General features: G+C 58.3%; 1 protein-coding gene across 1 annotated transcript; it reads left to right on the top strand.

Moving 5' to 3' along the window:
• The first annotated feature begins 538 nt into the window (after positions 1-538).
• On the top strand, positions 539-22,688 carry NDUFS2 (NADH:ubiquinone oxidoreductase core subunit S2). The gene is made up of 14 exons (XM_074938400.1): positions 539-694; positions 2,313-2,419; positions 6,697-6,887; positions 10,600-10,720; positions 11,683-11,795; positions 12,694-12,768; positions 13,656-13,733; positions 14,627-14,712; positions 15,604-15,723; positions 16,255-16,384; positions 17,756-17,851; positions 18,632-18,715; positions 21,819-21,876; positions 22,491-22,688. The coding sequence occupies exons 1-14, from the start codon at positions 609-611 to the stop codon at positions 22,526-22,528; spliced, it is 1,383 nt and encodes a 460-aa protein (XP_074794501.1). The 5' UTR covers positions 539-608; the 3' UTR covers positions 22,529-22,688.
• Positions 22,689-25,475: the final 2,787 nt, after the last annotated feature.

Genomic DNA, 25,475 nt, shown 5'->3' with positions numbered 1-25,475 from the left:
GGAGCTATGGGGGGCCATGGGAGGGGACCCAAAATCCACCTCCCACTGAGCACCCAGCTCTGGGGGAGCCGCACTCGGGGGCTGGGCCCAGCCTGTGGCTGCCCAGGCCCTGCCCTGGGGGCCAGCCCCAGGAAAGGCCCCCCCTGGTGCACTGATCATAGAGCCAGGCCAGGTCCCCCCATCCCTCCCAGGATGCCCATATCCAGCATGGCTCCTGCGGCTCTTCAGGCCGCTCCACTGGGAGGGAGACCCAGCTGGGAGGCTGCCAGTGCCCAAAGTAAAGATGGTGTCCCACCCTCACTCCGCATGGCGGGTTGTATGGGCAGTGAAGCCAGGCTAGTCTCCCGGATATTACCCATAGGAAAGATGGAGGCACCCTCAACGGAGAAGGACTCGAGCTGGTGACCCGGATGTTGCCCGTAATAAACATGGCGCCCAGCTGCGCTGTAGAGGGTGGCGGCGTCGGCCCGGTTTTCTGGCTATTTCGAAGACGCCCTCCTTTGCCCTCACTAAATATGGCGGCTCACAGCCAGCCTTTCCTACCGGGTTGAAGCTGCAGAGGGCGGCCGTGTACTTCTGTCCCGGCTCGCCGCGGCGCCGCTGGGAAGATGGCGGCGCTCAGGGCTCTGCGGAGGCTGCGGGCACCTTCAGGGTCATGGCTTCCGGGGCTCCGGCTGGGGGCACCGCCGAGCAGGTGAGACCCAGCCCGGAGCCTGCCCGCACCCTCGATCCCCCCTCTCCGGATCCCCCGCCCCCCCGCGACCCTCCCCCCGGGGGACTTCGCCTGCCCCCCCGCCACCCCTGGGGGACTTCGCCTGCCCCCCCGCGACCCTCCCCCCGAGGACTTCTCCTGCCTTCCCCCCGCCCCCCCGGGGACTTCTCCTCCCTCTCCTGGGATCTCCCCTTCTGCCCCCCTCGTGATCCTTTCCCTCTCCCCAGGGACCCTGCCCCCTTCCCCACCGGGAACCCCTCCCCTGCCTTCTCCCCCACGCCGGACCTTTCTGGGCATTTCCAAACACACACCCCCCCACGGCAGCCCCCCTTCCCTCGGGACCCCTTCCCTGCCTCCTGCACCCCACCCTCCAGATCTCTCCCCTCGGATTTGCCCTTGCCTGCCCCCATGACCCATTCCTCGGGGATCCCTCCTCTGCCTCTTGCCTCTCCCTTGGGACCCCTCTCCCATGTTCTGCACCCCCAGGATCCTCTGGACACTGTCATCTCCCCTGGTGTGGACCCCACCTTCCCTGGGATCTCCTGCTGCCCTCCCCAGGGAATCCTCCTCTGCCTCTTTGGCACCTCTCCCCTGCCTCCTGTTGTCTTGGGATCTTCCTCTTGCTCAGGGACCCTTCCCTTGCCCCCCCCAGGACCCTCCTGGGCATTGCCATCCCCTCCCTGGAGACACTGCTCTCCCCGGGGACCCATCCCCCTCCCCCTGGGCTTTGCTAGCTCCTCACATGGGGACCTGTTCTCCAGCCCCCTAGTAAGGACACTGTACTTGGATCTTGGTTCTTACCATAGATCTCTGCGTATGCTGTGGGGCTGTCCACTTTGGTACTCCTGCTGCTGCAAACTTGCCTCCTGCAGGAAACAAACTACCATGCTCCTGACTGGTTCCTGTCACTGTGTGGCTACTGGGTGGCTGTCATACAAACCCCCTAGCTTGTGGGGCAGTTGTACGCGGTGCCCTTGTGACAGAGTGGGCATACTGCGCATTGAGGCACGTTTGAGGTTTTCCTCAGACTTCCTTGCTGATGACACTTGATCTGGGGGACTAGCTAGCTCAGGCACTTGGGAATGAGCCATGAAGCTTTTCTCTGCATGGTTACCTCTTCGAATCTTGCCAGCGTAAGTCTGGACTTTGATGGTTTATGAAATGAGTGGAGAGGCTGTCTTCCTTCCACTGCAGGACTATCCATGGCACAAAAGTCACCACCCCATGGATGCTAACTGACCCCTTGGCAGAGAAGCAAAACCAAGGATTGAATGGGCCGTGGAGACTGAACTCCCCTCATCCTTAGACAGGCCCCCTTGATCGGACTTGAGAGCGGTTGGTGGGGAGCAATGTGTGGGCAGCTTGTACTGCTGCTCCCCAAACTATGGAGAAATAGGCTCCTGGGCTGCCAAACCGCTGCATTCCCAAGGATGAAGCTCACTCAGCCAAGACAGAGTCTCACTTTCAATCCCCATCTTCTCCCTTCCTCCCCCATCTGCCTGGCAACAACCCCTTTAAAACCCACAGAATCTGAGACTAGAGTCAGGCAGGTTGAATGAACTTGCCGTGTTTGACACCCTTTCCTTATCTCTGTGTCCAGAGGCTCAAAGCAGTGGCAGCCGGATGTCGAGTGGGCCCAGCAGTTTGCAGGTGCGGTCATGTACCCCACCAAGGAGACTGAGAAGTGGGTGCCTCCTCCCTGGAATGGTGAGTTCTATCGAAGGCGCCTGCCCCCTTAAATGCACTGTCATCATGCGGATGCTCTTGTATTGGTGGTTGTCATGTTTTAAGTTTGGAACCAAACCTGCCGCTAGGGTGTGCAGTCCCACCTCCGTGGACATCGCTGGACTTGCAGCTGAGTGGCCTTCTTGGGCCCCATCCTGTAGTGAGCTCTGTGTAGAGGGACCCCTGCATCTTCATGGAGCGTATTACCTTACATTGTCCAAGCTGAGATAGAGGGAAAACAAATGTGGTCAGCATGGAGGGAGCTTCCTTAGTTTAAGGTGATCTGATTAAAAAAAACAGACCCAGATCTATTTCTTTAAAGATTTTTTTTTTAAATTAGCATCTCCCTTTTTATAGAAATGATCCCATGGCTTTTATTTTAATGTAAGTGGAAACAAGATTTTGGATTTGACACATCATTTTGTTGCACCTGAAACCCAAACACAAATGCTCTGTGCATGAAGTGATGATGGGGACAGGTCACTTATACAGAGTGCTAGAGATCACCATGTAAGATGGGCTGATTTGAACCTATGTTTTAACACAGCTAAGCACAAGCAAAAACTGCAGGTCACGCTGACAGGATGGGGGGCAGTATCCTGGAGTGCAGTGACTCTGAATAGGATGTAGGAATAGAGCTGCTTGGATAACTGATGTGTGGGTTTGCTGGCCATGCTGGGGGGAAAAAATCGATTTGAATCACAAATTGTTTCAGTTGACCTGAAGCTGCATTCTCACAAAAAAAAACAAAAAAAAAAACAAAAAAAAACTTAGTTAAAAAAACTTGTGCTCAGCTCTAGTTCGGTTGGGCATTGCGTGTATGCGTATCCTGGGAGATGTGTGATGCAGTAGCTAAGAGGGCTTATGTGATCCTCTAGCTGTATAAGCAGGGGAACAACCATTACTGGGTACTGTGTGTAATACTGGTGCCCGTGCTTCAGACTGTTGACAAATTGGAAGAGTTTCAGAAAAGAGCCACAGGAATGATTCGCTGTCTGGCAAACCTGCCTGAGAGACTTAAAAAAGGTCAGTCTGATTAAGTTTAGTTTATCCACAGAAGGTTAAGGGGTCACTTGCTCAGTTACAGGCAGCTACCTGGGGAAGAGGTTTCTGATAAAAGATGGCTCTTTGGTTTGCCAGAAAAAGGCATAATTTGATCCAGTGGCTGGAAACTGAAGCTAGACTAAAGGGCTCGTCTACACTTACATTTTATAGCACTCTAACTTGCTGGCTCTGGGGGGTGAAAAATCACCCCCCTGAGCGCAGCAAGTCTGAACACTTTAAAGCGCTAGTGTGGACAGGCTCCAAGTGCTGGGAGCCACGCTCAGAGCTATTCCCCTCGTGGAGGTGGATTACCAGGAGCGCTGGGAGAGCTGTCTCCCAGCGCTCGCACGTGACCATGCTCACACTTCAAAGCGCTGCCGTGGGAGCGCTTTGAAGTTTCTAGTGTAGAGGTAGCCTAATTCAGACTACAAATAAGGCACGCATCTTTATTGGTGAGGGCAGGTAGCCACTGGAACAATGTACCGAGGGGTGTGGTGGATTCTCTGTCAGGAGAAGTCTTTAAGGTATTTTCTTTCAGAGATTTGTAGCTCCATCCCAAGATATGGGCTGGACACAGGAATCATGGAATGAAATTCTCTGGCTTGTGCCATGAGGGTCAGGCTAGAAGTTCAGAATAGTCGTTTCTGGTTTTAAAGTCCATAAAACATCCGATGAAGTGAGCTGTAGCTCACGAAAGCTTATGCTCAAATAAATTGGTTAGTCTCTAAGGTGCCACAAGTCCTCCTTTTCTTTTTGCGAATAGAGACTAAAACGGCTGCTACTCTGAAACCTCAGCTGCACTGGAACTCTCGACCCTTGTGCATTGCGTGTGAGATAAGACCCCAAACGCAGGAAGTGGGGGGAGAGCCTCAGTGGGAAGAAATCAGGATAGAAGCTTTCCCATTGCTATAATTCAGTGGTTTCCAAACTTTAACATCCTGTGAACCCCTTTCACTAAAATGTCAAGTCTCGCGAACCCCCTTCTAAAAATGAATATGTCCACGGTTTTTCTCCTTTATCTGAGTATAAATGATAAAAGCAGTGATCTTTTGAAATATAAAATTTGTTTTTGACATGCTTATTACACACTATTTATTAATTATTATGATCATTACAGTATTTTTATTACATTATGAAAACAGCAACACTCTTCGAAGATCTCACTTTCGTAGCTTGTATTACTTTGAGTAAGCCTGTTATAAGACAAGGCTCCTATGTTTCATCAGGGAGTATCAGAGGTGAAACAGCATGAAGATATTTAAGAAGCCAACTCAAAGAGTTCCCCCTACACAAGCATTCAGGTCTTGAGCAGTCCAGGCAAACAACGCACATTACAACAAAGCTTAAACTTGTTCTTCATAAGAATTTTCAAAACAATACTAGCTGCCTAGTTAAATTTAAAAACAGCAAAAAATATCTACCTTCCTTTCCATTTCTTATAAGGAGTCTTGAAGTTTAAATCTCCTCAGTGTGATAGATATGTTTGCTTTGATCTGCTTAGCTATTGGAAGTCCAGAGTCTCTGGGCTGCTGGACCCGTGCTGCCCAGGGACCCTAGCGACAACTCTGTCTGCCATTAGGAAATTTTTTCCCGAGAACCCCCTGTAATATTTCGCGAACCCCCAGGGGTTTACGAGCCGCAGTTTGGGAAGCACTGCTGTAATTTATGCTGCTGCTAGTTACAAGGAAAATGCGTTTTGTGTGAAGTACTGACTGGGATTTTTAGCTGGCCTGTCCCTTTAAGCCAAAGGTCCCAGTAGCAGGCAGACGGACCTGTGAATGCATTCGCTGTCTTTCCGGACACTGAGACATGCTGCCGATGGATTGAAAATCAATCATAGGCAGCCTAATGTATGACCTATAATATTTGTCGAAGGACAGCTGACTAGTGTGTCATGGTGTAAGCTGACTGCTACAGGGGTCAGGAAGGGATTTCTCTCCCCATGCAGAATGCATTAAGGGGCATGCTCCCCTCCTGTGAATGCTCTGGTCTTGGCAGCCGAAGGAAGAAAGAGGCAAATGCTTGTTCTGTGTGAGACATTGTTGGGGGAGGGTATTTGGGGAGGAGCTGGGTGGGCTGCGTGGCTGTGGAGTTGTCCTTAGCAGTTTGCTGCTCTTCAGGTGTGTTTGGGAGGTGGGGGGGAGTTACTGTGGTTTAGTGCTGTGTGTCCAGGTGAGCAGCTCTAGGCCTGCCGTTGTGGGAACCCCATACATGAGGTTCCCTGTGCTGAGTCACTGTGGGGCTGCCCGGGGCCTTTAACCCATCGTTGGGGCTCTGCCAGTGAGCTGGTGAAATTCCACGATGTGTGAATGCTACAGCGACTCCAACTGGCTTCACTGAGCTCCGTTACTTTGACTGTTGTGATTGTCCCCGGAGTTTATCCTCCGTCTCCAAGGGGCGGTGCATTCGGGTCACGAGTGTCCAAGAGAAACCTGAGCTAAAGAGACTCTTCTCGAGCTATCTGCAAAGGGGAAATGACTCAAGCTGGAAGAGGAAAGCCCCCAAGGACCATGTTGGGAATTCTCCCACTTCAGCAGCCCCAGGAGGCGTGCAGAGAGGGGAAATGTAGTCAATTTTTTTCATGAGACGCCTGCAAGATTTTCCTCCCTCTCCCCTGCTGGGCAGAGACCAAGTTTGGGACAGTTTGGCCCAGATGAGGCTTCCTCCTGGGTGGCCCCTCCAAGGCAAGTGCTGAGCTTCTGTGCCAAGAGCCAGCTTGCGCCCTTCGCTCCTGCTCTCCCTCCTCACCACAGCCGGGCACTCCCAGCCTCTAGACTCGTGGGGTGCTCGCTGCTCTTTAGCTTGCGCTGGGCACAGCGAATGGTGGGGTGCACTCACTTGGGCCAGCTAGAGAGCAAATGAACCCCCTGCATAATGTGAGAGAAGCAGGGAGGCCGGAGAGCAACAGGCGTGGGGCGGCAACTCCCACAGACAAGCCCAGTGCTCTGCAAGGCTGAACTGCTGGACACGTCTGCTCCTCGGCCTGTGGTTCCGCTCCTCAGTTTGCAAGGGAAGTGGCGGGAATCGCACTGGCCAGGAGGGGTGGAATAGGGCTGCCCAGCCGTGGGGCATGCGCCTTGGGGCCTGAATTCCCTTCCATCCCCAAGGTCTCGTCCTGCTCAGCCTTTCCAGTGCAGTGGGGCAGGAGGGCCGTGCATCTCCTTGGAGTGATCTGCCATCTCACGGCCTCTCTTGCTCTCCCCATGCCTGAGCAGACAAGGACCCTCCGGCAGAGAAGAAAGTCTCCAACCTGACGCTGAACTTCGGGCCCCAGCACCCAGCCGCCCATGGGGTCCTGCGGCTGGTCATGGAGCTGAGCGGAGAGACCGTGAAGAAATGTGACCCCCACGTCGGCTTGCTGCACCGTGGCACAGAGAAACTCATCGAGTACAAGACCTATCTCCAGGTAACCACGGGGGTGGGGGGCTGTGATCCCTGGGTCCCTGCCTGGACACCCCAATCCCAGGGCAGCAGTGTGGTCGGCTCCATCAGCCTGTTGCTCTCAGCCTAGTGCACTCCCGCAGTGCTCCAAGGGCTTTTGCACCCAGGCCTGCTGCTCCTCGAGGGCCCAATCCTGCAAGCCCAGCTCCCACTTTAGTCCCTGGGAATTCCCCGAAGTGGCTACATAATGGGACCCCAGGGGTTCAGCTACTTCCTGTGCTTGCTCCCTGCCTGCCCCATCCTCTGTGCCAGCCCGGATTGTGATTCTGGAAACAACTGATGTCCCAAAGGGAGGATTGTCTCAGGCCTTTAACCTCTTGCATGTGAGTGTCAAGTTCTCTCTGCCCCAGGAAGAGGTGGGGGCCAAATCAGGGCTTTGGGGTTCCCTGCTCTTCTGCCCCACAGCCCTACCCTGCAGTCAGCAATGCTGTCCCAGCTGCCCTAGTGCATTCCAACCTAGCCCCACCTGGCAGGCCGGTGGAGGCCCCTGGAGGCAGTCTGCCTTGCCATACTGCAGAGTGACCTGACCCTTTCAGCAGCAGGGGTGAACTCCCATGGCTGTCTAGTCTGTATTTGGGGGGTGTCTTGGGGAGCAGGGGGAAGCAGCAGGGAGTAGAGCGTCTCTCTTTAAAGAGAGACCGTGTTGTCCAGTGGTTTGGGTAGGTGAGCGGCAGCCAGGACTCCTGGGTTCCAGTCCCAGTTTGCTCACTGTGGGGCAAGTCCGTTTCCCTCTCTGTAAGGGGAAGTACTGCCTTATCTGACCTGGGGTCATGGACTCTGATTCCCATTTGTAAAACGCTTTGGGACCCTCAGGCGCTGTGGGCAGGGCGGTGGTAGGGAACGACAAGGTCCTGCCCCTTGGAGTAAAGAACAAGGGGTGACACAAGCAGGACAAAAAGCGCGCACGTGTGTGTGTCTTGTTTAACAAGAGACGTCAGCAGCCTCCGAGGAAGCTGGGAAGATGGAGCGGCCTGCCAGACTTTGCATTAGGACCTCGTAAATGGAGCTCCCTTGATTTACTGTCCAGATCTGATGTAACCTTTTTAGCTGCCGGGGAATCAGCACTTGAAGTAATCCAGCCCAGTAAACATGGGGTGGGAGCCAGGCAGAGTTATGGGTGCCAGAGCACTCTGGACGTACTCGGGGCTCGCAGCCAAGGCAGAGCAGCTTAGTGACATGCTCCCTTGGCGGCCCAAGCTGGCTGTAGCAGCGCACAGTGTAATGCCTGGCTGGCCTTCGGAGGCAGGCAATTCCCAGTGAGCGAGTCCCTATTCGTGCCCTGTAAATTGTGGGGGAGGCAGGCGGGAACATGCTGCCAGTTTGCCCACAGAGCGGGGGCAGGACCAGGGCGAGCGTTGAGCAACGGGGAAGCAGCGCTCCCCTCCGTCGGAGCAGGGAGGCAGCCCGCTGGGGGTGGACAGCAAAAGGTGTGAATGGTGAAGGCCTGTTGGGCTGGCGACTTGCTCTGGGGGCGCTGTTCAGCTCATCAGCGTTAGCCAGTGTTTGAGCCAGGCTCTGGGCGGGAGAGGGGCGCCTACGTCCATGGAGAGACATGCCAAGTTTCGCTTCCCTGTTCAGTTTGCTGGGGGCTGGTGCTTCCCTCATGCCAGCCTGTTCTGTTTTGCTTTCAGGTCCTCATATGCTGACTCAGTGCTGTTCGGAGGGGGTGTTTGAGGGCTAGAGGAAGATATGAGGGTCAGGATCCTGGTTCTGTCACTGACTCCTTGGGCAGGTCACTGCATACCTCTGTGTCTCAGTTTCCCTGCTTGTACACGAGGGATAATCACCATTCAGCCCTGTGGTAAAGGAGATCCCCTAAGGCAGGCTCTGCTCTGTTCTTTGCGGAGACCAGGAGGGTGACGTGTGCCAAGGACGAGCTGCTTCTGCTCTGGCAGAGCAGGTGGAGGGGACCGAGCACAGCTGGCATCCCGGGGCCGCCCAGAGGCTGAGCTGGGCAGAACGCTGGGGGTGGAGATGATCTGATAGTTCTCTTCCTCTGCATGCTACTGTTGTAGAAGCACAGGGAGCGTGTGCGGTACAGCTCTGTCTGGGGCTAGGCCAGCAGCTGGGGGCGGGAGGGATGGATTCAGATCTCACTGGTGCATCCACGTTCGCGGAGCTCCTCCTGCTTCACAGCGCAGAGCCCTGGTCAGTCGTCGGCAGCACTGAATCTGCGTGGCTTCCATAGCACCAATTCCCCCGCTTTACCTGCAGCGGTCGCCTGGTCCAGAGGAGAGGGTCAGCCGCCAGCTGTACCGTGCCAGGGATGCCGACTGCCTGCCCGAGTGACAGCAATCCGAGTGCCGCTGCCTAGGTGTGCGAGCCGTGTCCGTGCACGCCCTGTGGAGACTCAGCTCTGTGATCCGACCCCCTAGCTCCAGGCACCAGCCTTGGAAGGCTGTTCATATGGGCCTTGCAGGCAGTTCAGGGTTCGGTGGCGGGCAGGAACTTTCCTCTGCTCCAAGCTCGGCAGGTCGCTGTGGCTATTGACTTGTAAGTGAAGAGGAGGAAGTTGTAGAATGTGGAGAGCAAAGCCTTCTGGGAGTTGTAGTCATTTGTTGGACTGTAACTTCCTTTGGACTGTGAAATGTTTGGCTTCTGCGGGGAGCAGGCGTTCCTCACTGCAGTGCTGCTTTGGCCTTGGAGATTAAGGCTGAGGGAGACCTGCACCGGGGCTTTCCAGCCCCTCATGCTGATCTCGGTACAAAACCACGTACTTTGGTTCTCATCTCAACAAAGGAATTACACGTTCATGTAGAGGGGTACACGTGCCATGAGAATTTCCAACTGTCTAGGCCAGCGGTTCTCAAACTGTGGGTCGCGCCCCTGTAGGGGGACATGGAACAATGTCCAGGGGTGTGTGCACGGTGGGGCCCACACCAGCCCCCACAAGGGGGCAGGAAGGAAGTGCCACCCAGCCCCACTCTTCCCCCAGCTCTGCTCCAGCCCTGGCTGCAGCTGTGGCCCTGGCTCTGCGGCCCAGCTCCTGGGCCCCGCTGTTGGCCGCCAGGTCTGCTCCTGGTTCGGGGCAATGCGGGGTGCGAATACATTCTATTACTCGTAAGGGGGTGTGTGAGAGGAAAAGTTTGGGGACCAGTGATGTAGGCTTTAGGCTGGGCTCCTCCCTGTGCACAGTGGGGCTGCTCTCAGGCTCCCAGGGTGGCAGGCCTGCATGTATGTTACTTTGATTGTGCCAGGTCTTGTGGCTAAGCAGAGTTGGGTCTTGTCAGTCCTTGGGTGGACGACTCCCTGCTAGCCCTGGCGATGGTGAATCCACAGGGGGTGCTCTCCCCTCTCAGCGCTGAAGCAGTGCCCAAGGCACCAGGCTGCCTTTCGTCGAGCTGTGAAATTGAGTCCTGTCTGCTGGTGGTGCTCTGCGTATTTTGCGAGGCCGGGGTGCTGACTCAAGTGCTGTTGTCTGATCTCATCTCAGGGAGGCCAGAATGCCCCAGTGTCCCTGCAATTCTAGCTGGCTGCTAGGCTCCTCCTCTCCTCTGGGCAGTGGTACTGCGTGCGGTTCCTTTGCTCAGGGGTGGGTGAAGGGATCCCCGCTTTGTAACTGGCCCCACGAGGGTTGGCGTGCTCCCAGTGCCAGGCTGTGTCTGCAGGCAGTGGTCCTGCCGAGTGCAGGGTTAGCGAGTGCCAGACAGGCGTTTGCAGGCTGTTCTCTGCCGCAGGCTTTGCCGTATTTCGATCGTCTCGACTACGTGTCCATGATGTGCAATGAACAGGCCTACTCCCTGGCGGTGGAGAAGCTGCTAAACATCACTCCGCCCCTGAGGGCTCAGTGGATCCGAGGTGAGTGATCCCCTCCTCTTGACCTGCGTCCCCTTCCTGAGCTCACGTTGGTTGCCTTGGCTCTGTGGAGGCGGGTCCCAAAGACAGTCAGCTCCTCCCCAATCCTCCTCAGTATGCCCCTCCCTACCATACCTGTCCTGTGCTTTCTAGCTGGCACGCTGGCAGGGCGTCTCCAAGGCCAATGCCCGTTTGTTTGTCCAGGTAGCCAGCTGGGCACTTTCTAGGAGCATAGGAGTTGCCAGGCCCCTTTCAGTCAGTAGCTGGCTTATGCCCTGGCGCTTCTGGCCAGAGCCAATCACCCATAATGCACTGAGGGAGCAAGACACTCGAGGCTATTTTAACAACTGGGGGTCCCATGCCCAACACTGCCCTGGGGTTCCCTGGCATTTTCTCTCCCTCTGGTGGGCGTCAGGAGTGCAGGTTCGGGGGGGAGAAGCCTCTGGGCTCCCCTCTGAGCTGGGGCGAAATTCTTCCCTTCATACTGCACCCCTGCTCCCACATCACCCGGTGCCCAGCCCCTCAGAGCCCATTGGTGCTGTTCTGAATTAGGCCAGAAGAGGACACGAGGGAGAGGGAGGGAAAAAAAGGCAGGCTTCCTGCTGCAATGGGCTGGGCACCTACCTCCTGCTGCTGCGTCTTTCCTAAAGACAGATCTGCCCTGGGCCCGTGAAGGGTTTAGCCCATGGCTGGCACTGCCCCTTCCCCGTGTGCACGGGTGTGTCGGATGCACGCTGCCCGGTCCTCCCCCTCCCCTGTGTGTGTGTGTGTGTGTGTGTGTGTGTGTGAGTGAGAGAGAGAGAGAGAGAGGTGCACACTGCTCTGCCCGTCTGTGTGTTGTTGGGCACATGCTGCTCCGCCTGCCCCTTTCCACCTGTGTCTGTCAGGTGTATGCTGCTCTGTTTGCCCGTCTCTCTCTGATTGGGGCTCTCTCTTCTCCCCCTCTCTCCTGCCCCCCCCCCCAGTTCTCTTTGGGGAGATTACGCGGCTTCTGAATCACATCATGGCTCTCACTACCCACGCTCTGGACATCGGGGCCATGACCCCCTTCTTCTGGATGTTTGAGGAAAGAGAGAAGGTAAACCCCACAGCTGTCTCTAACTGGAGCCAGCAGCTCCATCACGGGAGAAGGACAGGGCAGCCAGAAGCCAACAAGTTGGTGGCCCCTCTTCTCCAGCATCCTGTCTCTGCAAATGGGCCACGGCACATGTCTCCTCAGCCAGTGCCTAGCCCCGAAATGCAGCTAATGGGCCAGTGCTGTCTAAGGAGATTTCCCTGGCCCAGCCAGGGAAGGTAGTGCCCAGTGTCACCGGGGACCCCTGGAGCTCAGTCCCAGGCAGAGCCAAAGGCCCCACATATGGAGTGGAGTGACTGGCCCAGGGAGGAATTCCCCCTCGGCCCAAGGCGCGTGCTGACAGCAGCCTGAGTCAGACGGCGCTGCCCATGAATCAGCTGCTAGCTCAGCCATTGCTGAGGATTCTGCAGCCCAGCCCAGCCCAGTGCTAAGCAACTCTGTGCCAAAGGCCAGGGGTAAATTGCACAGGCCCCATGTATCCTGCTTTGTCTTTCTCCGCTACGGTGCTTCCCCGGGCGGCTCTGCTGCCTGGCCCTGCTTGGCGCTGGCTGGGGCTCAGCTGGCAGCCTTGGAGAGACGGACTCCTTTCCCCCTTCTGTGGAACACGCTGGTGCTTCCTAGTTCACTGAAGAGGCCCTGGAATGGGGTCCTTCCAGGGTGTGACCAGTCCATGCCAGGGCGTTGGCAGGGAGAGCCGTTGGCTGTTCCCCATGTCCCTGGGAACAGTATCTCTGGGGTGCTCCGTGGGATGCATCCTGCAGGGCCGGGATCACCCCAGGGCTGGGGGGGGCGGGGGGGCACTTTAAGTCTGGCCGGCCAACCTGGTTTGCTCATGCTCGGTGCCTGGTGGGCGCGGGGTGCTGGGCGTGTGGGTGAGCAGTGCCCTTTCTGTCCCCTGCAGATGTTTGAGTTCTACGAGCGGGTCTCCGGGGCCCGGATGCATGCGGCCTACGTCCGGCCAGGCGGGGTGCACCAGGTACAGCCAGTGGCATGCAGCTCTCCTCTAGCGCTTCGCTGGCCCGGTCCATACAGAGCTGCGTCCGCCTCCCTCTGACCCCATGCGCTCAGCGTGGGGAGGCCTGGTTGGCCGCTACAGCATGAGGTCTGGGTATGGCCCCAGGCCCTTGTCTGTGGACCATGGTGCCCTCTCCCAGCCTCCTGCCTGCAGCTGCTCGGGGGAGCTGGGATGGGCGGAGCCGCAGAAGGAGCTTGTGCTGGATTGGGCATGGGCACCCAAGCGCCTCCCCCTTTCTTCAGTAGTGGCACTTCCTGCAGTGGCACCCTAAAGCCTGGGGCTCGAGGGAAGCCCCGTCTCTGCTGAGTCCCGGTCCAGTCCCGGCTGCTGAGAGCCCTGCAACGCTGGCCTCTCGGGAGGGCTTCTTGCCAGCCCTTTCCACTGCCAGGAGCTCCATTCAGGGAGGGGCTGCGTCCCCCTTCTGCCCCCTGAGAGAGAGGCCCCCGAGGGAAGATCACCTCACCCCACCATGGAGGGACTGTAAGGCAGCCAGCTGGAGATGCTCAGTGCTCAGGCAAGATGGCAAAATGAGACTCTTGGAGCTGAGTGTTTCACGCCCATGGCCCCGGGCTGGGGGAGTCGGGTCCTTCAACTCCCCCCATAAACTAGTGTCATAGGATCTGTGGCTGGTCAGGCCAAGGCCTCTTGTGAAGGCCAGTTTTGGTTTTGAATAGAAGTGGGGCTCTAGGCTGGGGTGGTAGGAAGCGGGGGAGTGACTGGGACCTCGTCAGCACCTCTCGGCTATGGCAGCAGCCCCAGGGCCCCCGCTCCTTAGGTGCTGAGAGATCCCCTGAGTTCTCCAAACTTGTGTGTGTCACTCGGATTCTGCCTGTGCTAACCCCCTACAGGACCTGCCCTTGGGGCTGATGGATGATATTTACGAGTTCACCAAGAACTTCTCCATCCGGATTGACGAGTTGGAAGAGGTGTGGCTCCCAGGATGAGTTGCCCTGTGAATTGGGGATGGAATTGTTCTCTGCAGTCAGCCCCTGCTGTTCCCCAGGGAGCGCCAGGGGTGCCTGCTTGGGACCTGGGAACGTTGGAATCCTCTGTGTCTCTTCCCCCCCCCCCCCCGCACCCCCCAATTCCCCTCCAGCCCCAGGAGTCCGCATGTCTTAAGGTTTGAGAAGGGTTTTGTGCATTCCATCCCCTCTCCCACCCTGGGTCAGGCCAGTGTAGGATTGGCCCCTGCACCCTCTGCCAGGTCTGTGTTGACTGATCCAGCCCCCAATGCGCTGCTCAGTCAGTCCAGACAAGGTTTCCTTGTAGTGAGTAGCTAATACAGCCACAAAGGGAGCACGGGGTGGGGTATGCTTTTACAGGGGAGAAGAAATCTGTGTGTGTCTGGGGGCAGAGAGGCTGATGGCAGAGCTAAATACTTAGCAGGCCCCACTGTGTGTGGAGATGCTATAACCTGGCGGCTGGGCTGCTCCGCTTGATCATCTCTTAGGTAATTTGTGGTCATTGACGACCTTATGGCACTCTTCCTTAGTCAAGGTGTTGATTCTGGTGTCCTAGGCAAGGTCAAACCTCCTGTGATTACATCACCATCAAGAGTGGGAAAAGCAGAATCCCATCTCCAACTGCAGGGGAAATTGAGGGAGGTACAGAGTGTGAAGTGAACATGGTCTGTTAACACTTGCTGTGTTCCACTCCAGAGCTAGCCGCATTCCAGCGATGGGGAGGGTGTATATGTGGGGTGAAATGCCTCCAGGTGCTTGGGTGCTGTATCGTACATGTGCCTGCGAGCAGCCAGGCTGAGTGTTCGGAATGAGCGCCGGGTGGCGTTTCCCTGTGCTCACTCCCTGTCCCCTGGCAGATGCTCACTAACAATCGGATCTGGAAGAATCGCACGGTTGACATTGGAGTCATAACCGCAGAGGAGGCTCTCAATTACGGTTTTAGGTACGGTCCTTGCCCAGGGCAACGTGTTGTAATGCAGGCTGGAATGGGGGTGGGAGCATCCCGGGACGATGAGGTCTGTACGCTCTGTCCCCTCCCCTATGGTCCGGCCTTGATGGTTTGTCAGTGGACGGTTGTCAGTGGTGTCGAAAGCAGCGAGAGACCCCAGTGCATGCGCTTGAGGAGATGCCTGTGGTCTGGGAGGGAAGCGGTCGTTGGGGCTGCTTCGGGCTTCCCCCCGGGTGCCCTGGAGTAGATACAGCATGAGGAGTGTCAGAAGCGCCCCTAGAGGTGATAGGGGGCTGCGTCTGGGGCCCATTCAGCTGGCTCTGTGCTGAGGCTGCGAGGCGGGGCTCTGCTGGGCCACTTGGGTGCTAGCTCCTGTTGTGGAGAGTCCCCTGGAGAGGAGGCCTGGCCTCAGTGTGTTGGAGCCCCCCCTCACCCCTCTCCCCCAATGTGCAGAGAGCCGGGCAGCTGGCTGGGGACAAAGGAGGTGGATGCCTCACTACTGCCGCGGTATACCTTGCTGGTGGTTTTCCCTTCGGCAGCGCCATCTAGTGACTAGACCCAGGCGAGCAGAGTCCTGAGATCTGTACCTGACTCTGCCCCTGGCCCCTTGCTGTTCCTCAGTTTCCCTAGCAATGATGGGCTAATAGCGGCCTGGCAGGGTGGGGCTTAATCAGCGTCGGAAGCTCTTACCAGGCTGATGCCAAGTGCCCAGGCTAAGGTAGAAACTTCCTCTGGGTGGCGGATTTGGGAATGGCCCCCTGGAAGGGTTACGCTTTTGTCCGCCGTGTCTGGGGCTGGCCACTGCCAGGCAAGGATCCCGGATGGGGTGGAGAGACAGCCTGGGTCCCGCTGCTCGGCTAACCCTTCCCTCTCTGCCCTTCCCAGTGGGGTGATGCTCCGTGGCTCTGGAATCCAGTGGGATCTTCGCAAAACCCAGCCCTATGACGTGTACGACCAGGTGGAGTTTGATGTTCCAATTGGATCACGGGGTGACTGCTATGACAGGTGCCTTCCACGTGTGGGGTGGTGGTTTGCTCTGGGGAGGGCCATGTCCCATGGTGAGCCCTCCAGGGAGGGGAGACTGACGCCAGGGAGGGCCGTGTGCTGTGGTGAGCTGTCTGGGGATGAGGGGCTGACCATGGGTAGAGCCGTGTCCCATGCTGAGTTCTACGGGTGGGGGCTAAACCTGGGAGGGCCGTGTCCCGTGGGAGGTGCTCATTGCTCAGGGACACGCCCAGAGGCTGCCCTTGCAGCACAGGGACCATTCTCAGGCTCACTCCTTTCCCCCTGAGGCATCTATCCGTTCTGCTGTCTCTGTGGCCTGAGCCACGTGACAGCAGCTCCCTTTGCGGGCCGATGGGGCCCAGAGCGTCCGTTCCATCGAGAGTCCAGCAGGGCTGGGCATCGCCTGCCAGGCTGTGTGTGGCTCAAGCCAAGCACCCTCCTCTGTGCGGTGCCCAGGGTTCCAGTCAGTCCTGCTGCCTGGCCCCCGGCAGGCTGGAATTGCCCGGGCTAAGCCTGATTCCGCCCCGGCAGGTACCTGTGCCGGGTGGAGGAGATGCGCCAGTCACTCCGCATCATCCTGCAGTCTCTCAACAAGATGCCCGAGGGGGAGATCAAAGTGGATGATGCCAAAGTCTCTCCTCCCAAGAGATCCGAGATGAAGGTAAAGGAACGCGGGGCCTCCTGCTCCTGGGGCCTCGACTCTCGGGGAGGGAACACACGTCTGTGACAGCCTCGGGGAGGAGGGGCTCATGTCTGAGCAGGGGACTGCGGGGCAGGGCTCCTGCCTTTGGGGTGGGTGGATGCCCTGAGGAGTCAGGACGCCTGGCTTCTAGGCTCAGCTGTGACACTTCCCTCCTGTGGGCACAGCGCTGGCCTCATGGGAGGGGGCACAGGGCTGCAGCCCAGCTGGAGAACACCGGTGCTGCTCTCTCGTGCCTTTCTCTGAGGGGGGTTCCTTTGGAAGGGGAGTGGGCCAGCAGCCCCACGGCGTGACAGCTGCCTGGATCTCTGGCTGGGTGAGTGAAGACGGCTGCAAGCCACCGGCAGCAGCTGGCCATGGGCGATTCTGGTTTCCCTTTGTCCTGTAGTGTGACTCCGCTTCGCTATGGAGCGCTGAGCCCTGTGGGTGCTGGGAGAGCAAGCAAATGAGAGGGCTGTTTGGCTATCAGATTCGAAGTTGTCCAGCACCTGGCACATCAGGGGCTGGGCTTGGCTCTCAGGTGCTGCCACAATATGAGTCACTGATGAGGATGAGAAGGAAGATGGGCTTGTGACCAGCACTCAACCTGGGAGACCTGGGTGATCTGGGCTGTCGCTAGCCCTCAGACTGCCTCAGTTTCCCTATCTGCGAAAGGGGGAGAATGGCCCTTCCTTTTTTCACCCTGAGTCTGCTGTGTGTGTTCAGCATGGGGCCTCTCACTCTGTGCAGCGACGGGGCTGCTCTCGTCCTACCGCAATACTCACAATCCAGATGGAAACTGCCTTCAGTTGGGGGCCCCTGGTAACACAGTTGCCATCTCTGGGATGGGGGCAGGTCAGGGGAGCTGTCGCCCACAGGGGAAGAAATGTCTTTGCCCGGATGGGACCCAAGATGGGGGCCCTGACCCCTTGTCACTAAAGACTGGGCTCCTGGGGATGGAGAAGGAGCAGTGCTGGTCCCGCACCCAGGCCTGGGAACTGCATTCCTGGTCACTTCCTGCCCAGAGCTGCTGGGTAGTGAGTAGTGATACGCACGGCAGTGTCCGTGCCCCTCGCAGGGCTGGGGAATCTCGGCAGCCGTGTTTCTGGAGGAGAGGAAGCAAGTTGCAGAGAAGCAAAGTGACTGGGCTAGTGTTGTGCCATGAGTCAGTGGCAGAGCCCTGGCTCCAGTCCCAGGCCTGTCCGGTGCTGCCTGTCCTTCCTGCTGGGGGTGTGTGTCCATGCTGGGGCAAGGACCCGTGGAAATGTTTTCTCCGTATATTGCTGCGTCTGTAGCTGAGGGCTGGGGCGGTCCAGGTCACCTGTCTGACGCTCTGAATTCCCTTCTGCACAGACCTCCATGGAGTCGCTGATCCACCACTTCAAGCTGTACACAGAGGGCTACCAGGTGCCACCCGGAGCCACGTACACAGCCATCGAAGCCCCCAAGGTACTCTGTCGGCAGGGTGTACAGCCCTTTTCCCTGGGCTCTCTCCTCCCTCACAGGGCAGCGGAGTCATGGCCCCCTTGGCTGTGCCCTAGTGTAGCCCTGGCTATGGGGGCAGGGGCATGTTCCGGTGCCATCACAAACCATGGGAGATGTCTGAGCTCCTGCAGCCACGTCCGGACGGCTGGGGGTGCATTAGAGCTGCTGCCCCCGCCAGTCAGCGGGAGCCTGGCTGGCCACTGCTGGCACTGCCCGGGGGAATGGGCTGGCACTAGAGGACAGCAGGAGTGTGTCGTTACTGGCTGGCAATTGCACTGGTGACATTTCATCGGCGCCCTCTGCCCCGGGGAGGGGAGGGTCGGATTCCCAGGAACGTCTCTGGGGCAGCTGTGGGTGTAGGCTGCAGATGGGGTCCTGGGGCTGTGCCAGTAGCTCACTGACAGGCCCAGCCCAAGACGCACCCCTCTGGCATGGGGCTCCTGCCCCTTTGCCCAGCATGACTCGCTGGTTCTGCTTAGTTATGTGATGAGCTGCTGGGTTTAGATGTGTCCCAGAATCCTTTGTGCCAGCTGCCTTGTGCCCATGTGGACTCCCCTGCCCCCCTCTCATGCTGCAGCTGGGACAGGCTTGCATCGCCCGACCCAGCAGGTGCAGGGGGAGGCCCTGTGGGAGGAGGGCACCAGATGCCACCCCACCTTGGGCACCTCTGCCCGGCGCAGCCATCTGGCTGTGAGGGCTGCAGAGCCTCTGCCTGCGTGGCCAACTCCCTACTCCGTCCTGCAGGGCGAGTTCGGCGTCTACCTGGTCTCCGACGGCAGCAGCCGCCCCTACCGCTGCAAGATCAAGGCGCCCGGCTTCGCTCACCTGGTAAGAGATTCCCTGGGGATGGGGGCTGCCGGGGCAGTCTGGAAAGGGGGGGGTTCTCGCTTTAGGGGTGCTGTGGGGACAGTCTGGTGGATGGGATGGGGTTCTCGCTCTAGGGGTGCTGCGGGCACAATCTGGGGGGGGAAGGGGATCGGGTGCCTCACTTAAGGGCACCGCAAGGACAGTCCTGGGCGTGTCTCGCTTTAGAATCATAGAATATCAGGGTTGGAAGGGACCTCAGGAGGTCATCTAGTTCAACCCCCTGCTCAAAGCAGGACCAATCCCCAATTTTTGCCCCAGATCCCTAAAGGGCCCCCTCAAGGATTGAACTCACAACCCTGGGTTTAGCAGGCCAATGCTCAAACCACTGGGCTATCCCGCCCCCTAGGTGTGCCGTGGGGGCAGTCTGGGGGAGGGGGTGGGGTGTCTCGCTTTAGGGGTGCCGCGGGGGCAGTCTGTGGGAGGGGGTGGGGTTTCTCACTTTAGGGGTGCTGCAGAGGCAGTCCTGGGCATGTCGCTTTATGGATCTGTGGGACTCTATGGCTCCCCATGTTGCACGGGGAGCCCCTGTGAGCAGTGACTCGGCGCTAGGTGCCCAGCACCATCTGAGCTCTGCCCATCCTTGTGGATGGCTTCCCCTGCGCTGAGCTGTGGGGTTATTCTGGGCCCCGAGCTGCTGCTAAGGCACGTGGCACAGAAAAGGGAAGTGCGGGCAGCCAAGCTCAGCCCGCCAAGGGGCTGCATTGGGCGTGGGGCCAGCCCGGGGCTAGTGGTGCTGCTGGCCAGGTTCAACCTGCAGATCTGGGTCTGTTGCTGAGCAGCTCCAGCCTGGCTCTGGGGGGCAGTGCTCACTGGGCCCCGTTGCTGTGCAGGGTAGCTGGGCCCACATGGGGGTGAGGCCAGTACGGGCTGCGACCTAGGGCTCCTGGGCTGAGGGGCGCTGATCACCGGAGTCCTGCGCAGCCTGATCTGCTCTTGGCTGAGGAGCAAGAAACGCCGGGTCCCAGCCTAGGGTTGAGATTCAGGACCTACCTGTGCAGGCCCAGTCCCACCTGCCATGAGAGGTGGTGGCTGTCGGTGGGGCTGGGGAGGCCGGTAGGGACACGCCCCAGGCAGTGGCTGTAGGGGAGGCCGGAGCACCCATCCTGGGTGCCAGCTGGAGGCGAGGGTGCTGTTGACACACACACATGGCTCAAGCTCAGAACACACTCGCCTGGTGAATTTTCATATACTGCGGGCTTGGCCCAGAAACTCTGCTCTGGGGAAGGTGCTTCCATTCAGGGACTCAGCCCAGCAGCCTGGTGTTCCTGCTGGGCCGGGTCACAGTGTGGTGCTGCCCTGCAGCTTCTAAAGCAGGATGCTTGAGAAAGGGGCCAATTGTAACTGCTGTTTTTGTAGGACCTACGCAAAAACAGTGCGCTTGAGATGTCATGTTTGTTATAACAACACAATTGGATTTAAGACCAATAACTAATACCTATGTACACACACGTACACACCAAATGTTCTGCAGCTGCTAGATAGTTACCAGTCCTGAATGTAGCTCGAGTTCGTGGCTTGGGTTCGGAGCTTGTGGCGGCTAACTGGCCAGGAAAGCCAGGCACAAGGAAGGGCTGGGTCTCTGTGGGGCATGCACCGATGCCCTTCCATGTTGGCAGCGGAATGTTACTCTCCAAAGTCTTCCCTCTCACCCATCCTTTTTGTAGGGTTGAGTTTGGATCCAGAGTCTATAGGTCTTGCTGTGTCACGCTGCCTCTGGGTCCGGTGTGATTGATCACCCGTCAATTGCAGACATGACTTTCAGCCTGGGACCTGGCTTTGATGTTCCTTCAATTGTACTTTTGCTCTCTTCTTTTGAGGGTGGACTCCTCTTACTTTGTCAGGGCTGTTGTCTGCATCTTCAGCCGCTGGTGTTTACACTTTATTTCATCAGGACGGGCTGGGGCTGGAGCTTGATTCCATCATCCACACATCCCTCATTCACACATCTAAACTACACGAATCAGATTACAGCAGGGTTTTGCGAAAATGAAGTGAGCATTTTAAAATGGAGTTTGGGACAAGTTAAAATGGAGTTTGGGTTACACCATGGACAAGTGGAAGGAATGGCAGACAGGGAACAGAAGTTACAATGTTGAAGCAGTGCAAGTTTCAGTGATTTACGCAGCAGTTAGATTGAAATTGAAACTCAATTAGCCAGTTATTGGGGTACCTGGTTTATGAATGAATGTAGTTTCATTCATAGAACTTTACTTATGAAGTTATGTTAATAAAGTGAACAATTAAAAACAATTTCATTGATCAGTTCTACGTGCCCACAGCTCGTAGCTCCACAAGCTGAGTGGGCTGGGCATGGGAGGCTTCCCAGGAGCAACCCGGGTGGCTCAGTGGAGGTCTCTTCTCTCTAAGCCAGCACAGGCCCCAGCACTGTGCTGGGGAGCTCATTAGGGGGCGCTGTTCCGTGGGAGTCAGCGCTGACCCCAGTTGCCCACCATGGCACTGGGGGAGTAGGTGGGGGGGCTAAGTGAGAAAGGAAAAGGAGCCCCCCCGCCCCAGCCCAACTCGTGAGATGAGACGGGTTGGCCTGGGTTTCCTGGCCTCATGGCAGCCTGGCCAGTGATTGTCCTGACCACAGCAGCTTGGGCTGTGTAGCTCTGCACTTCCAGACAGTTGCCTGGTTGCCTGTCTGCCAGGGGGAGGTGCCCCCCACCCCCAGCACAGGATTGTTCCCTGCAGGGTAATTCCAGGGCCTGGCCAGGCTGTTGCATCCCAAGTGCTGGCACAAGGGTGTGTCTTCCTTGGGGGAAGGGCTGTTCCGGAGCCTTGCTGGCCTGTCTCCAGAGCCCTTGCCCCGGCTGCTTTGCGGGGCCCCGAGGGAAACCAGAACGGAAAGCGGCCATTTCAGCTGGGAGGCAGCAGCTCGCAGGGCCAGCGGGCTCCGGGCTCCTGCCCCGCTCTGCAGGCAGACTGCTCTGGGAGGCTGCTGCGTGGGCAGGGGTCCAGCTGGCAGCACTTGTGTAGCTCTGCACTGGCTGGGGGCTCTGGGTAATGGAGCCAGCTGGCCTGGGTCCGGCTGCTCCTCACTTGCTGGCTCTCTCCCCCCTAGGCTGGCCTGGATAAGATGTCGAGGGGCCACATGCTGGCAGACGTGGTGGCCATCATCGGTATGTTGGGTGCTGGGGCTCCAGGGCAACGGGCACAGTGTGGGGGAGGGAGAGGGAGGTGGTGCGGGCAGCGAGCAGCAGAGAGGAGAGGGGGCCGGTGATCCAGAGTGGCTGGCATTGCTGGGCAGGCGTGTGGGTGCCAGCTGGTTGGGAGGAGCCTTCCTGAGATGCCAGGGCTAAGCAGGGAGCCAGATTTAGGGTGCTCTGGGCCTGGCACAGCCCTGCTGACTCCAAGCACCGTGCCCCCTGGCATCCTGGCTCCTCTTGAGCCAGTAGGGCAGTGCCTGCTGGTGTGCTGGGTGCCCCAGCTCCCCTGCAGGGGGCTTGAGGGAGTTTGGCTGCTGCAGGGGTGCTGTTGGCTCCCTGGCTGCTGGTGGGGGGGGCCGGCGAGAGCTCCTCTGGCCAAAGCAAGGCTGGCAGAACTGCGTGACGGGCCCTAAACCCCCAGCAATGCCCTGGCGCTGCTCCCATGCCCATCCTGCGTGACCCCCGAAGAAGGGGCTTGGCGTGGGGCAAGGGGCCTTGTGCCTGGGGCCAGGAGGGCTGGTTTTGCCTTGCTGGGTGCCAAGAGGAGTCTCTGCCCTGCCCCATCTAACAGCCCCTCTCCTCGGCAGGCACGCAGGACATCGTCTTCGGGGAGGTGGACAGATGAGCTGCTGGGCCTGCGGGCGGCTGTCTGCGAGCCCTGGTGCATCGACCTCTGCTCCCTGCCCATGTGCATGGTGCCTGTCTGAGCCGGACGTCATGCCGTGTGTGTGTGTGTGCACGCACATCTGTGTGCACTGGCTGCTCTCCGTGCATGGGGCTGCACGAATAAAGCTCTCTCTGCAGCCTGCTGCGGTTTGGTTCTTAAACTGAAACTGAATGAGGAATCGCCTTCTTCCCCCATGGCTGGAGCTGCAGGCAGCTTGCTGGTGCGGCGTGGGGAGGGGGGGTGGCTGCTTTGACACGGGGTGGGCAGCCTCCTTTCACCCGGGTCACAGCTCCAGTGCGGCTGTCCCCCTGGTGTCCCTCCTCACCCCCTGCACCTTGCCCCCTGCTCTAGCCCTCAAGTTTCCTCTTAAACCTCTCACCTCCTGTGCTTCCTACCCCCACTATCTGAACGCTGGGGAGCCGGGGGATGTGGTGAGTGTATATGTATGTCAGGGGGATCCCGGTCATAACGCAATTTGCTCTGGGCCGGGTGAAATGGGCTCTTCCCCCACCAGCTTCCTGTTGCTGTGGACGAGGAGCAGCTGTTCCCCCTGTGGGCTGAGACTGCAGCCTCGGTCCTGGCTCTTCTAGGCACGTTCTCCCCACCCCCACCTTGTTCTGAATCCCCCGGCGCAGCCTCTGGTCCCTGCGTCCCCTTGCCCAGGGCCCTCCCCTCCTGATGGAGGCAAGCTGCCCTGCAGCCCCAGCTGGAGCAAGGGGTGTTGGCGGGTCTTGAGGGAACGCTCGTTTCCCCCCGCCCCTCCAATACTCTTCCTCCAGCCTATCCCGGCCTGTAACGTCTGGCACGTTAGTGGCAGCCCAAGCAGCTCTTGCCTCTGGCCGGTGCACAGCCCGGCTCCTCGCCAACAGTCCTGCCCGCAGCGCTGCTGTGTTCTGACATCAAAGCCCTTGTCTAAGAGGAGGAGGTTGTAATGGACTTTGACGTAGTCCCTCTTGGCATCCTGGTTCAAATGTGAACGCTGCACGGTCACTGTAGCCATGGGCTGGGGGCTGGTCACTGAGAGATGTTACTTGCAGGTGAGGGTGCATCACACCAGGGGTTAGCTCTAGCATGGTCCTGCAGGGCTCTGTTCTCGGCCCCATGGGGTTTGGTATCTCAGGTGATGGGCTGTAGGAAAATAAAACACACAATCAGTGCTGGTACGACCGGCAGCTGCCCTGCAGTGGTGGAGCAGTAACCTGCGCCAGGTGCCGTACACAGCACCGGCTGGATCCCTTGCTTGGGTTGGAGCGATCCGCGTCCAAGGCCGTGCAGATAGGAACACAGCGTGGGCCACGCAGAGGCAAAGGGAAGCTGGGTTGGAATGGGCGATAGTGGAAAGGAGGTGGGGAACCAGCTGAAGATGAGCTCCCAGGGTGCTGCGAGAGCTGCTGCACTCCTCGCAGGTAGAGACGGGAGTAGGGAGGTGGTATCGCTTCTGGATACGGCAGAAGTCGCTACTTGCTTCATCCTGTGTGCAGGGCTGAGGCCCATGCTGCCAACAGGCTGGTGCCAGCTTAGAAAGGGCTCAGGAGAGAGCTGCAGGAATGATTTAGGGGCTGGGAAACCTGCCTGAGGGAGAGGGGAAGGACACTCAACCTTCCTGGGGTAAGATCAGCACTTACGAGGTGACCTGATCAGGTGGCCAGCTGCGTGTGGGCAGAGGGATGGGCTGCGTTGTGGCTCATTGCCAGCTGTCAGGTGTGGTCCTGGCTGGAGAGCTGGTGCCAGGCAGCTGGCAAATGCAAGGGGCAGGATTGTGGTGGGATGATAACGAAGACACCTGCACTTGGTGCACTGCAGTGAGACACAGGTGAGAAAGATGAGCCCTTTGTTATAGGTTCAACACCTTAGCCAGGGCCTTGTGGGAGAGCCCCCAAGCCACCCTACACCACTCCCCCCAGGAGCTCTCAAGCCATTCCTCTGCCTGGTATCTGGAAGGTAAAATCCTCATCCCAGGGTCATCTGAGGGCCCCTGGCTGGCATGCCACTGCCCGGTGCTGGGGCAGTAGAAGGACCTGAGCCTGCAACTCCCTGTCCTGGTAACACTGGGAACTGGCTGTGCTGATGGTGACTCATGGTCGGGGCCCTTCCTTCCCCTTCCCAGGCGGCATTTCATTATTATGCCATGTGTCAGAGAAGGCGTGTGAGGGGGCGGGGGGCTAACAATTCAATTGTCCCCTGGGGGCTGCAATCCTCTAGGGCTGAAGGGTGGAATCCTGCTTTACTCCCTTTTATCAGCTCCTGGCCCCCTCGGCTGGGCCACGCACTGTGGAGATGCATCCGTGGCACAGCTGGGGGCAGTAGAAGAGTGGGGAGGGGGCTTACAGCTGGGCCCTGGGCAGGAGCTCCCGGGGCCATTCCAGCACTGGGCTAGATTCAGGCTGGATTAAATCCCCTGGACACCAGTGTGGGGTGCCTGGGGCTCCCAACCAGCAAACGCCAGCTGCAGGCCTTGGCTGACTTGCTGCTCTGGTTTGAGCTGGCTCCTGTGAAACTCCTGGGGCTGGTCTCAGTCCCAGTGTGGGTACCCGGCTCTTGGGGGCAGGGGGTGGGAGCCATGAGGTTCAGTTACTGCCCTGACTCTGTTCATAAACTGGGGCGGGGTGGGAGAGGGGGACCCTGGGGTAGCGCTCCCATCAGATGTGGCTGCGCCGGTTATGTTCATGGCACGTTTGCAGTCCTGAGGGCTGGTTCCCCTTTTTAGAAGCCGAGATGCTGGTGCCTGCGGCTGCGGATGGATTGACCATTCCAGGGCCGTGCGGGCGAGCGCCCTGCACACCTAGAGGACTCGGAGGGCTGCAAACTCGTGCAAATGCCTCTGGCTGCAGATGGGCATTTCCTCCGAGCTCTGGAAACTGATGCTGAGATAAAGCCGCTCCAGGGCGTCACATGCAGAGATAAT

The sequence above is a fragment of the Natator depressus genome, chromosome 24 (assembly GCF_965152275.1).
Source record: "Natator depressus isolate rNatDep1 chromosome 24, rNatDep2.hap1, whole genome shotgun sequence".
Classification (NCBI taxonomy): domain Eukaryota; kingdom Metazoa; phylum Chordata; order Testudines; family Cheloniidae; genus Natator; species Natator depressus.
The sequence above is the reverse complement of the archived record's forward strand: the minus strand, read 5'-3'. Positions and strand labels throughout refer to the sequence as shown.

Excerpts from the sequence above, each read along its gene's own strand:
- NDUFS2 (XM_074938400.1), top strand. The coding sequence starts at position 609 with ATGGCGGCGCTCAGGGCTCTGCGGAGGCTGCGGGCACCTTCAGGGTCA. Across the intron at positions 2,420-6,696 it reads GGTGCCTCCTCCCTGGAATG|ACAAGGACCCTCCGGCAGAG; the intron begins GTGAGTTCTATC and ends ATGCCTGAGCAG. Across the intron at positions 13,734-14,626 it reads GGATTGACGAGTTGGAAGAG|ATGCTCACTAACAATCGGAT; the intron begins GTGTGGCTCCCA and ends GTCCCCTGGCAG.